The sequence below is a fragment of the Aphis gossypii genome, chromosome X, assembly GCF_020184175.1.
Source record: "Aphis gossypii isolate Hap1 chromosome X, ASM2018417v2, whole genome shotgun sequence".
In the NCBI taxonomy this organism is placed as follows: domain Eukaryota; kingdom Metazoa; phylum Arthropoda; class Insecta; order Hemiptera; family Aphididae; genus Aphis; species Aphis gossypii.
The window spans coordinates 45,852,741-45,867,198 of record NC_065533.1 but is presented as its reverse complement, the minus strand read 5'-3'; the positions used below and the strand labels follow the sequence as shown (position 1 = coordinate 45,867,198).

The 14,458-nt window shown below is 25.2% G+C and overlaps 1 protein-coding gene across 2 annotated transcripts; it reads left to right on the top strand.

The window, feature by feature from the left end:
* Positions 1 to 584: 584 nt before the first annotated feature.
* Positions 585 to 12,987, top strand: LOC114119205 (uncharacterized). Of its 2 annotated transcripts, XM_050207434.1 has the most exons (13): positions 585 to 862; positions 983 to 1,115; positions 7,366 to 7,430; positions 8,048 to 8,160; positions 8,228 to 8,396; positions 8,458 to 8,546; positions 8,626 to 8,819; positions 8,895 to 9,158; positions 9,247 to 9,384; positions 9,454 to 9,603; positions 9,679 to 9,754; positions 9,818 to 10,126; positions 11,668 to 12,987. In XM_050207434.1, the coding sequence occupies exons 3-13, from the start codon at positions 7,372 to 7,374 to the stop codon at positions 12,822 to 12,824; spliced, it is 2,718 nt and encodes a 905-aa protein (XP_050063391.1). In that variant the 5' UTR covers positions 585 to 862; positions 983 to 1,115; positions 7,366 to 7,371; the 3' UTR covers positions 12,825 to 12,987. The 2 variants fall into 2 exon arrangements, with proteins under 2 accessions (XP_050063391.1, XP_027836497.2); XM_027980696.2 differs by lacking the exons at positions 585 to 862; positions 983 to 1,115 and adding an exon at positions 6,654 to 6,926.
* Positions 12,988 to 14,458: the final 1,471 nt, after the last annotated feature.

Here is a 14,458-nt window from a genome sequence, read left to right as displayed (position 1 = left end):
TAAGATATATCTTATCTATTTCAGTGCTGAACTTTATACATATTTATTGATGATGACCGATCACTGATGTCGCCACAATACTGTAGTTAATTGTTATCTTTGTCTTGTGAACTGTGACACTACTAGACGTCTTCGAGTCTTTCGAGAGTGAAATTGTTTTTTTGTTGTTTTTAACTATTACAACTTAGTATATTTTTTTTTACTGTTTTATTACTCACAACAATTGAACAGTCTATGCTTTACTAAATATTAACTGATTTATTCAATACACTAACAATATTTGAAGATAATGAGTTAAATAAAAATGTTACAAATAATTACCTACTTCATTACGTAAAATATTTTAGATTTGTTAATAAATTTTATTGAATTTTATCCAATGCGTTCAAAATGTTATTTTTTGGTATTCAGAACATCTGTTTAATCACACTTAATCACTTATTAAATAGGACCAATATAAAGTTAAGTTTTCTTGCTTTGAAATTGTTTAAAATTAATAAATTTTAAAAGTAATAGTTATATACAATCATTATTAGACAATAATTGTACATTTTCTTAAGAATAACTACAAAAATATATAATTAGGTAATTGTAAACATGTGATATCTTGCTGATGACAAGTTTTTAGAGTTTAATATTTACATAATTATTTTTTATTATTATTATTATTTCGAGTTCATAGTCAGATTTATAATTTAATAAGGAACTATAATTATTAAACTAAAATTAGAATTTAAATAATACATAATTTGTTTTTTTTTATTATCTTTCCCAATTTATAACAACTAATACCTACTGAAAATAAATGTCAGACATGTTGTACAGCTCACTGTAGAAAAGCAGTTGAAAAAATTAAGTTAAGGTAAAAATACATTAAGTTGTTTAGTATATTTATTTTTAAATTTTATTGTTGGGGAATCAATTTAAAATCTGTCTAATAAAATATTAAACAATATTTAATGTAATTAAAATTACATTTTAGGTTTAGAATACGTCGACCAACTTAAATGTGATCAAACTTATGATAACCTTGAAGAATTATTTAATCAAGTGACTTGGACTGTTGGACTGAAAGCTTAGAATCAATTATAAATTAAATATCATCACAAATTCAGGTAAATTTATAATTATTTCTTAATTTAAAAAGCTAGTTTTATTATAATTTATACTAGAATTTGGTTATATTATATAATATTTTAATGGTCAGTGCACTATTTGTTTTCTTTCTGGTCCGTGTACAATATAGACAAAACACATTCAGAAAAATAATTATTTATTCTTTTTGAATAACTATAGATAAGTATTGTCCAATACAAAAATTATGAAGAATAATATTTTTAAAGGTTTGACAATTAATACATAAATTTGTATTACCTATGTGTCACTGATTCTCCACTTCTTCCACATTTTATTGCTTGTTCATAGTTGTTAATATTTGTATTATACTATGTTTATTTTTTCAAAACCTAGATTAAAAATGTAAAAAACAGTGTATCTCCTTGGAGTAAACTTTATTTTACCTCTAACGGATTCAAGTCATTTTGTTAAATTATATTTTAAAATTTGTATCACTATTCAATTTTATTAGATTTATGTATATTCTTTGCTATACCAAATATTTCTAACTTTTTTCATACTTAATTTATATTTCTATTGTCATATCAGCCCATTTATTAATTGTTATTCTATAAATTCTAAATATAGGTCTACATCAAATTCATAGTATTTCTTTATAGCTTGTCTCAACATTAAGATATGATTAGTGGTTACCTTACTTTTTCATAAATCATATTGAAAACTTCTAATAATACCTTAGGCATATGTATTTATTCTTTCCAATAACATTACTGTTGTTAAGAATTTATAACCACATTGATTAGCAAAATACCTCTGTAATTAGCTGCTGGGTTTCTATTTTTAATATCTATTATTACATTATCTTTGTTTGGTGCCTTATTTTTAATTTCATTCATTTTCCAATCAATTTCTGCTTCTACTGAATGATATTCAATTTTTAATTTTTAGTATTAAGAAATGGTATATTTAGTAGCTTTTTAAAGAAAATTTAATAAATAAATTATTTATATTGAAGTACATGTTTTTTATTGTATCAGTTTATTTATTGTAAATTCAATATTTGGAAAAGTTGTTATTACCTCATGTATCTTTAAGAGCCGCATCTTTCATGCACATTCACAACCTGTACAATTTTTCAAAACACGTGTAAATGTAATTTCAATAATATTGTAACATATTTTTTCAAAATTTGATAGTTGTTTAACTATCATTTCAGTTACTAAAAAATACAGCCAATTAGAGGTGCTATTGCCCCTTTAGCCCTCCCTTGGCTATGCCAGTAAAGTTGGCTATATGTTTTTTAAAAGGGTAGTATTAGAGATTTCATCAATTTTTATGGATAATATAAATTTATATAATTTTATAATATTTTATAATTGAGAATTATATAGTAATTTCCTTTATGTTTCTGTTGTTAAAATATAATATTATATGTGTATTACATATATTATATACTATATCATTTTAATATTTATTAAAATGTAGTTTATCTATTTATTAAATAATATAACGATTCTACTAATGCATACAATTTATATTTATTTGTTTTGAAATACTTCTTTTTATAATTTTTATTGCAAGTAGTTATTTACTTGCATTATTTAATAAGTCATGTACTTTTAAACCTGTATGAGTAAAAATATGGTAATTTAATATTTGTGTAGGACTTAGGACTTATTCCATCAATACACTTTGCAACTTTTCACTTTTTAAATTTTTGAACACTGTGGTAACGCACTCTAGCATGCGCGAGAATCGACTAGTTTTCGTCCGCCGTATAGTGCCACGAATCATTTGCGGTTTCACTGTTACCTTTGTTCACTTTATTTAAAGTTAGTAATATTTTTTATATTTTTTTATATATTATATGAATTATGAGTATAGGTACGATGCGTTTTTTTTTATAATAGTTTCGTTTATTCATTTGGTTACAACTTGTCATCTTAATAAACTTTATTAAATTGGATCTTACATTCGTATATCTTTTCGTTTGTAATTTTTGACCTCGTGCGAACCTCGTGATTTTTTATTCGACCAATTTTTAAATTTTTTGTTTGTGTCATAGATATAAGTTAATTACTCGATTTTTCCAATTACTTGATGTTTCTATTATTACGATATATTTGGATTAGGTGAAGTATTCAAGTCTATTATTTTTGTAGATAGTGTTTGAGCATACTGCTCATGAGTTTGCTACCTTGTGTTGGCCACACACAATAGCGTGACACAAGCTGTTTATAGTCGGCCACCAGCTTGCTGGTCTCCTTTCTCTTCTGCTCATAGGCCGGTTATATTCCGTCGGCCGTCGTTGTTATGCCGCCAGCCATTACAAAACGCGTGGTTTTACTTTCCTGTGCCATTGGGTTCTTGCCATGGGCGCCCATTGGGAGGGGCAAGGGGGGGCACTTGCCCCCCCTGGACAAAAAATATTAAAAACTTGTAACTCAATGAATATTACCATAATATAATTATTATCTTTACATTTGAGAATTTTTTATTTTGACCCCCCATAAAATTTTATTTATGGGCGCCCATGGTTCTTGCCCCTATTGTGCCGTTCGTCAGGACAATTGCTCAATAGTCTCTTTTACTTACATAGTTACATCTAAATAAGATAAATATATTCTTCACGTTGGTAATGAGAATTGTATAAATTGATGTAATAATTAATACTAAACATATGATATGTACCTAAATAAATTTTACATCGAAATCTAAAATCTTCAAATATATTAGTTACTTAAATAGGAGTACTGAAATTAGCAGATTTTGGTCTATCTCGTGCATTTAGTATACCAATGATAAATAAATCAAACTAGTAGTTACAAAATCTTTGAAACACTTAATATTTGTTTAATATAACATTATTAATGTTATGCAGTTACACTAATAGTGTAGTAACACTATAGAATCGTCCTCCTGAATAACTACTTTTTTACAACCAATGGCGTATATAGGGGGGAGAGGGGTTTAAACCCACTCCGAAATGTCTGGTTGGTGTGGCCATTGATTTAATTGTCATAATATTATATATAATATTATCATTCTTTTTTTTTTTACCCCCTCCGAAATTAATTTCTATATACGCCACTGTTCATAACAATCAACAAATCTCCAAACAGGTAAAACCAATAGCAGCTATTAACAATGGTGTCTCAGTGGTTAAAGTGGGAAAAATGTTGAGGGGGGACAAACGTCACCCAACATTAAGAAGCATTCCCGAGTTCTTCATCCAGACTCTATCTAACCAAATTTTTTTTAAGAAATCTACTAGGTATGAACCTATAGTTTGATTTTTTCATACACCATTGTTCTTAAAAAGTTTATGTTAATAGTATGTAAAATCAAATTTTCTCCCAAGAAAAATAATTTTAAATATATAAGGCCTGCTAAGTTAAGAATAAATTGCAATTCATTGCCTAAAATTTTAAAAAGAAATACATTTACATTTTAGTTTTAACTATTTCATAAAAAAACAATTATTAATAAATAATATCACTCTATTCATATTCTTTCAGTTTAATATTTTATTTAAATCATATCACATTAAATCGTGTTAATGTGGGTAACACACTACTACACAATGATTTATTATTTAATAATCGCTTATCGCACTAAACTTAACCATTTTCAAAATGTGGAGATTATTCATGCGAAATAAAATACATTAAATTGAATGTTTAATCAATGTGCGTGTCTGCGTAAGCCATTTAATAAATTATTAAAATTAACATGCAACATAAATTCACAACAATTTTTTTAAGCGTCCCCCTTCACTTAAACCACAAGATGCTTCAACTTCTAGCTTTCACAATCGTATTTTCTAAAGAATATGATGTATAGCCACATAATTCAATAATGATATTGTATTATATATTACAATATTAAAAAAAAAAAAAAATATTTTTTTGAAAAAACCAGAAAACTGATATTTATAGTTATATTTTTATCTAAAAATTGTATATAAAATGTTTAATATACATACAATTTTAATTGATATGACGTTAAATTTTATATACCTATTACATTATTTTATTTTCATTATTATTATTTTAAAATATTGTAATATTATATTATTAGGTACCTAGGTATCTGGTATAATAGGTACCATATGTAGGTATTATATTTTTGTAGACAAATGTGATATAAAATAGGTAGGTATATAAAACTTTTTAAATGCACAATTATAAAATCTGTATTATAACATGACTATAAAAATGCTTAATATTTAAAATAATCAATATTATTTTTATTTTTGTCTTACTGTAGTGAGAGTATTTCATAGTTATGTTAGTTATCATGGAATTATTAAATTATACTTTTTGTTGAAATCATGTTCAAATTTTTATCTTGTGTTTACAGAAACAATTAAAAATTCTTTTGGTATCTACTGCTATTAATTCAATTAATTTACCACTAATAATTTATTAATATATTGTTATTTATTACCAATAAATCATTTAGGTAGGTACCTACTCACTTATAATTTATTATTTATTTTTCTATGATGACAATTAAAAAAGTATATGACGTTAAATAATAAAATAACTTAATACCTATCTAGTTATAAGTACCATTAGGTGATAAAAAATGGTAGTAAAAAGCAATAATAAAATAATATAATAATACATTTATTATTTTTTGATGCAAAAAAGTAAATACATATTTTTAGTATCGTATATATTTTATTTTTATTTTTTACATAGTTGGTATATTGAAAAAACAGGAAAAAGTTTTATGAAGAAATTTTTATATTTATTACATGAAATATATTATAGTTACACATTTTAATTTAATCAACTAGGTGTCTAGCTAACTAAATAAAATATAGCTGTGAAATATATAAATATATTATATATATATATAAACAAATTGAATAATTTTTTTCATAAAAGTTTATGCCTAAAAATAATCAAAGAAAATATATTAATTTTCATTAAATATTTATAATCCATAATTTCATGTTTTCAACCATTTATTAAAAAACATTTAAATTATTATTATTTTATTAATCATCAGATAATAAATAACTAATAAGTAAGTAGGTACCTACATTTATTTCTTTATGTAGATCCCTATAAAAACATAAATTGTACATTGTCACATTGATGACCTTGTAACGACGTTTATATAATAACCCTGCACGAGAAAAATAAAAATAAAAATTATTGATGTTAAAGATTGGTGATATCACAACAAAACCACCTGACAAATAATAATATTATACAGTATCTATTAATTTGTAATTATTTAAAAACGGCAGGAATTATCATAATTTTTAAGGAGTAAAATTATGCAATTTGAATCGCTTCTCGGGAGGAACTGTTAAGATCGGTCACACACGGTTTAAAATAATATACGGTCTTCCACCACACCGCACTATTGCACCATGGTGGAACTGGTGCAGTTCACTGATAATCGTCCTAACACGCCGGGCTGGACGGTGCAAGACGTCGTGTAGATGAAACGTAAAATCACGGACTAAGGTTAGGATAGTACTATCTTAGATACTGAGATAACAAAATATTGAATGGGTATAATTGTAGCACTTATCATTTGCACCGAGTGCAAAAAACTGGCGTAGTACATTGAGGTGAAACATAAAAAATTCCACCCAGTGCACATTAATCTTGCACATGGAACATAAAATTATGCACTGGTGTAGTCAGTGCAGTGTGGAGGGAAACGCTATAAGATATAAAGTATATCTCAAGCCATAAGTCGCCGATTTCTACAGTGACCAGTTGTAGGAAGCGTCCCGTATTGTCGTGTATATTATAGTATTTGGCATTAGCGACTGAAAACGGTTCTCGTGAAGTAGCACTGGTAGAAGTGAAATGAAATAATAGGTAAGAATGTTTCTAAGTGTGTTTTTAATTGTCTTGATAGTCTCTGACAGTGAAACCGATAACATTTTACTCTGTCGCCGTCGTTGATTATGGGCCTATAGTACATTGCTCTTACATACGCGGACGCGGGTGGCATACCGTCTTATCAAAACTCACGTGTTTAATTTTTAATGCGTAGGTGTATTTACATCGTATTTCACACACTTCTAGCCCTTGCACAGAACGAGGTTAATATATTGTTATTCAGGAATATCGTGTACTTTCTCGTTGTTTTTACATGTCGAAGTTTAAACATTATAATATGACGTGCAATTATTTACTTAATGTATAAATTACATTTAACACCGTGTTTAATATTTAAAATAATTAAATATAGCTAGGTACTAACAATTTCTTTTACAAATCTTAAAGTATTATATGTCCAATGTCCGTGTTATAGATTAACATGGATGTGTCAAACAATATCAAACGAATAAAAAATGGAGAGGTATCAGCAATTTACAAGTAAGATAACATCACAATAATTAATTAAAAGATATAGATTTTTTCTGACCTTCTATAAAGTAGAGCAGCGTTTCCCAAACCATCGGTCGCGAAAGTTTTTTGGTGGGTCGCGACTCGTGGTTACGATTACAGTTATTTTAGCCGTAAATTGATAAATATTCTTATGTTATATTTTATTTCATACTCTATAATAATAATGTGAAGTCTAACAAGTATTGTAGAATAAATGACTTAAAGTTATTACGATTATATTTATTTATTAAGTTATTATTATTCAGTATATTGTATTTTATAAAAAACTCAATGATAAAATTGATTATAATAAAAATCTTATTTATTTACACTTTTACAGCGTACTTTTTTTTTTTTTAGCGAGGGGTCGCGTACCTAATAAAGATTAAATTTATGGGTCACCATTGCAAAAAGGTTGGGAAACGCTGAAGTAGAGAACTAAAATGTTGTAATACCTATAATAAAAAAACATTTTTACATTTTAATTTTATTAATGGTCAAATGATTATTATGTAGAATGATGCATGATTAATTTTGGATTAATATATTAAAATAATATAGTATTGATATATTTTACAAACTATATACTTATTTTTTCTTTGTAGAATATTTCAAAAAATATATTTGAAAGCACCTCCTGTTTTAAAGGATCTATCCAACAGGTCTGTAGCTAATAATTATACAGAATTCGTACAAGAACAAATAGATTTTAAGAAAAGTATATAATTTTTCTATTTTATTTTAATGTTTGTATTTTGTATAATAAATATTTATTTTATTTTAAGTTGATAAAAAATTTAAAAATGGAGAATATAGTTCCATTACTGATGCAATGAAAGATATAAGGACAGTATTTTTAAATTGTTATTCATTTTATGGTACTAAAAGTATTCAAACTAAAACATCATTAAAAATTGAAGAATTATTGGAAAAAAATATTAGTTATCTTGACAAGTAATAATTTTTCATTTATTTTCTTATTATATTTTTAAAAAATAAAACAATTCCTTTTTAGAAATTATAAATCACTGGCCAATGTTAAACTTACTTTCAATTTACTAAACATAGAAGTAAATTTTAATTCTAAGTTTATATATCCAAAAGGTATGTTATTAATTTATTAATTAGATTGCACATTACTTCATTAAAATTAATAAATTAATCTATAAAATATTATACTTAGGTTGTTATGATTCAGTATTATTAAGAAATGCTGCACATTTTCGCCCTGAACGATTAAAACAGTATAAAAAATTGTCTACCACACTCGCCACTAACAATAGAACACAATATATTTTTAAAAATAGTATATTATCTTGGGAAAATGAAGTTCATTTTAATGATATATTTCATCGATATATCAGTTCAATGTGGGAAGTTAGTATATAATTATTAACATCAGTTAAACATGTATTTTATGTTAAGTTTGAATAAATTTCCTTAATGTTTTAGCTACCGGAAATAGGCAATTTTGTTGCTATTTTATTTAAAAAACTTAATCTTGATATTATTAACCAAGGAGAAATTGAAAGAATGTTTTTAATACCTAAAGAATCTACAACTATGGGTAAAATCATGACAACTCTTTTAATGCCAGTCAAAAAAAAAAAGTTTGTTGGTCAAGTAATGCCATATAAGGTTTGGTCTGAAAAACTTTCAAGAACAGTATCAGACTGGTGTAAAGTATACCAAGCAAAAAATAAAAATAAAGTCATCGTTAGTATTATATTTTTTACTTTTAAACAATTTTGTTTTAATATGTATGTCATATGTGGTATAAAAATTAAAAATACATTTATTTCAGGTAATGAATTCACTTGGGATCCATCCAGATTTCTGGGCTATTGTGAATGAAAAAAATCCTTTGGTTGAAAAAGACTATAGTGAACTCTCATATTTTGTGAAAGTTTGGCTTGTAAAAGGACTTTGTGATTATGTTACTGTAAGTTTAATAACTTATATATTTAATATATTAAAATAATTATTAGATATTTGTTTATATTTATTTTAGATTAAATTTAAAAGTATAAATGATATTATTACAAATTGTAATGAAAGACAATGCACTATATGGAAAAATGATATAGAAACCGAAGAATATTTCTTTTTTGATTCAATGCCAGATTTAAGGATATATTATTATAACAATCCATGTGATGAAGTAATAATTTTACTATTATAATTTATATCATTTAAATAAAATTATTGTTTTTAAATTATTTTATTAAATTTTAAGCCAAGTCTTGAATTTCTGAAATCCGTAAAAACTGATAAAGAAGTAGTTAAAGCTGAAGATAATCTACCTATGAATGGTAAGTACATTTCTTCAAACTTTTTTATTAATAATTTATATTTTATAAAACAAATATTTTAAGGTTTTTCTAAGAGTTATTGTACAATTCAAAAAGAAAAATGTTTTAAGCTAATTGCTGATTCGGTAGAAAGTCTCCAGGCCTTTCTTAATAAATTGAAAATGAAAAGAAGATCTGTTCCTGAAAAATTGATATGCGCTCTAGAGAATTTTATTACACAAATTAAATCAAAACAGCATAATTTAACTGTCTTGAACAATGATTCTAAAATAAAAATACTCAAGGACTATAAATCATATCCAGATAGAATTCAAAAGGATAAAGATAATATTTTACTTTGGCAAGAAAAAGATTCAAAGTCAAGAGCTCAAGGTAGTATATCTTTTAGATTCTGTGTAAATCAATGAATGTATTGATTTTATGATTATGTGTGCTTGTTAAACCAATAATAAAATGTAATACTTATTTTTACTTAAGAGGATGTCAGCGCACCATTTGTTTTCTCTCTCTGGCCCATACACAACTTAGACAAAACGCATTTAAGCAAAATAATTTTTTCTATGGTTTTAAGTTATCTTAGAGTAAAAACATCCATTACAAAAAAGATAAAGAATAATATGGAAATGACGTATCGATTTGTCAAAATATGGTCTCAAAACAATTTAAACATCGTTTAAAATTTACAACATTATTTTGTTTATTTTGAAAGTCAAATAACTATAAAATATAAAATTGATATGTCATTCCCTCAAAAATATTATTATTTATCTTTTTTGTAATGGGTGATTTTACTCTAAGATTACTTAAAAACATAGAAAAAATGATAATGTGTAAATGCGTTTTGTCTATGCTGTGCATGGGCCAGAGAGAGAAAACAAATAGTGTGCTGACATCCTCTTAATTATTCTTGTTGATTTAAAATCACACTTTATTCAAATAAAATCAGTACTTAGTTGTCAGTTTGTGATGATGTCAACTGGCTTCCCTCACCTCACCTAGTTGACCTCATTGCTAAATGGCATGGAATAAAGCCATACCCTTACCTATAATTTAGCCGACGGTACTAATCTAATTTTGAATTAAGTATTGAAATAACATAGTTTTTTCTTTAGGTAGTTAAAGTTAATGAAAAATTTTGAATCAAATCATAAATATTCATATTATGCAAAAAGCCTATACAACTCCTCATTTAAAAATAAACATATTTAATTATAATATAAACTTTAAAACTATGAACATCAATATAAATTAATTTCTTCTTAAATAGTTTATTTAATTTTTTTTCCATGTATAATATTTAAATGATTTTTTTTTTTTATTAGTCATTAATAATAATTAACTACTTATAACAATAACTCATCGTATGTGTTGATTGATTTGATTTTTGATTCTTCAATTATATTATAAGTGTTATACACATACATTATATTCTAGTAAATTGTCAATTTGTGTCAAGTAAATTAAAATTATTGTGTGTCTAATCAGAAAATTGTATCTTTGCTTAGTTGGGAGTGAATTGTATATTGTTAATCAGTGTACATAGTAATATATTTTTATACCTGCAGGTAAATTTTAAATAATAATAATATGTTAATTTTTTTCTAACCATTCAATAAATATATTCACAATATAAAAGCCTCTTGATAGAAATGTAGAACTTACTTCAACAGATTTTAATTTATTAACAAGTTATTCATATTTTAATTAGAGAAAATTTTAATATTTGTTTTATATTATCATAAAACATAAAAAATTTTAGAAATAAAAATATTCAATTTGTGTTATCTTAACATTTTTAAATATTGATGTGTTTAAATTATTCCAAGTATTCTAGTTATATCAGATTTATTTATTTATTTAAATGAAAAATATGTTTTAGACATTATTTAAAACTATTATTATTATTTTTTTAGGTCGGAGTAAAGAAATCATTTTACAAAAACGCACAAGGCAATTAGTAAGAAAAAATTATAAAACTGATAATGTTAAGTATTATGACTCTGAAGAATATATAAGTGAAAATGATCTTCAATCCATTTCTGATTTTACGGATTCAGAAGACGAATGGGGTGCTAAAAACCTGCTTAAAAATAAAGTCGAAGAGTCACTGCAAACACCTAAACTTACTGAATTAGAAAAGCTATTGAAAGTAGAAGATAACGTGCCAAAATGCAGTAAAATTAAAGTGGTTGATACTAATAAGAAAGATAAATCTATCAAATCAGTTGAATTACTAAAAACTAAAAATAAAAGAAAATTTAATAATAATACTAATTCAATTGTTAATCATAATCATAATAAAAGATTGATTAATTCCAAAAACATGGATACTTTTCAGAGTAATGAAAAATTTGTAGTGGTTGTTAGTGATGAAGAAGAAAACAAAAAACCGCCTGTACGCTTAATAGAAATTAACACCTTAGATGAAGATATGCAGAACGATTGTGAAATTATTAATGATGATTTAGAAACATCTATTTCTACCTGTACTGAAAATAAAAATAGTAAAACCAATGAACAAGATAAATATGAACAAATAAAATCCGCTGTTATTTCAACAACTGTAACACACAAGAATTCATCTTCAAAAATTAAAAATCATTGTAATTTGAAAACTAATTTAAATAAATCAGACAACTCACAAAACAGGCAAATAACACCTACTAATAATTTTAAATTCCAAGCAGTATCATCTATAACACAAAAACTTTCACATGAGGTTTCTATTATACCAGTAAATGTCCATATACCAAAAGATATTGAAGTCACTATAATTAAAACACCACAGAAAAAAATAAACACCCATTTTAATTCAGCCAAAGGAATGTCAGCCCTGTCAAATAGTCATCTACCAAATAACTCTTCAATAATGGATGTGAAATGTAAAGTTATTCCAAAGTCAGATTTAAATGGCGAAGTTGAGTTTTATTTTAAACTACCCAATGGGATGGATCATCCTGCCCCTAATGACCTTATCAATCAATACCTTAAAGAGCACAATAACCAATTGCCTGACTATTGGTTGCTACCTTTACCAGTAGAAATTGCTAATAAATATGGTATATATTAACTAAAAGAAAAATTTTCTTTATTTAACATACATTTTTTCTATACATTTATTAGGATATTTAGCTGTAAAATTAAAAATGTTCAAAGTATTTTTTATTTTTTTTTAATTGTACCAATCTTATTTTGACATTGTTAATTTATTGTTTATAATATAAGTTGAATAATATATTTTATTATTTTAATACAAAAAGAAACTGATACAATTTTATATTGATGTATAAATATTTGTGATGTTTATTATTACAAAGTCTCATTTTGTCTATTTGTAATTTGATTTATACTATAAATATGTAATTTATAAGCTCCATGTTAATAAGTAACAATAATATACAACATCATAATTATTATACAATATGTACAATGTTTGGTAAAATATACCTACTATAATACTATTGCATTATATATTACTAATAGTCAGGCCCGGATTGAGCCGGCGGGCTACCGAGCAAAACCCGGTGGGCCGTTAAAAATTTTAAAAATTTAGGCCGGTTATGCAAAAATTATTATTATTTATAATGCCAGAATTATTATTAATTACCCTAAAAAAAACTTATATCTTTTTTTTTTTCTCCCATAAACCTTTGACTTTCATTAGTCAATGCGTGTATTAAAGTCTGCAAGTTCCACCGACTTGGCCTTCGGGCATACACGCGATGTGGCTTGCAAGTCACCATCAAGTGTTCCCCTTCGATGGTGGATAGTTTTTGTAGACTTAAAACTCTCAAATCCTTACAAATTAATAGCCAATAAAAGAAGTTAATTAAAAAAATTTACTAATTTGAAAATTATGAAACATAATATTTGTTTTTATTTTTTGACATCTCATAATAATATAGTTTAATAATAATAATAAACTATTAAAGTTTTACTCATGTTGTTTGTATAATATTATTATACTTAGTATTTAAATGTTTGATTTAAAATTAGAAAAAAAATAGTAGTGTTTGTATTTACATTAAAAGTCTGTAAATTAAATCTTGTTATATACTAATACAATTTGTATAGGTTAAGAAAAAAATTGTTTAGGAATTTGGACCGGTCAGATGGACAGGCCGGTAAGTAATTTCTTCCCAGTCTGGCGCTGCTAATAGTAATAAAAATAAATTAAATTAAAATTCATACTTACAAATAAAATTAAGTATTTTTTATGTAAAATTTTTTTTTCTATCTTTTTAACAGACCCCACAATGTGGTCCCCGGGGACGTTGCCCTTTCTGGCCCCTTATTTCGGGCTTGCTCAAGACTGTAATTGTTCACAATACATTTATGGCATTGCAATAAATAACAATTATTCCTTAAATACTATTGTGAGTAAAAATCATGAATATTTGAAAATTATTAATAATTAATAAAATATTTTGTGATTAATAATTTATAAAAAAATGTTGTATAAGTAGCTAAGAGTTGAAAATTTAATACAAGATTTTCCATAAGATTGGCTTACAATAATTATAAAAGATAAAAGACAAAAGTAATTGGGAGTTGGCCAATTAAAAAAATATTATCTTAAGCTTAAATTTTTACAAAATCCAATATTCAAGCTTAAAATAACGATTTACTATCAAATAGTTTTAGATTTTTGTTATAGTTGAAAAATTACTAGTCATTGAAACTTGAAACATACACCAGTCATTT

Excerpts from the sequence above, each read along its gene's own strand:
- LOC114119205 (XM_050207434.1), top strand. The coding sequence starts at position 7,372 with ATGGATGTGTCAAACAATATCAAACGAATAAAAAATGGAGAGGTATCA. Across the intron at positions 7,431-8,047 it reads GAGGTATCAGCAATTTACAA|AATATTTCAAAAAATATATT; the intron begins GTAAGATAACAT and ends TTTTCTTTGTAG. Across the intron at positions 8,820-8,894 it reads ATATCAGTTCAATGTGGGAA|CTACCGGAAATAGGCAATTT; the intron begins GTTAGTATATAA and ends TTAATGTTTTAG.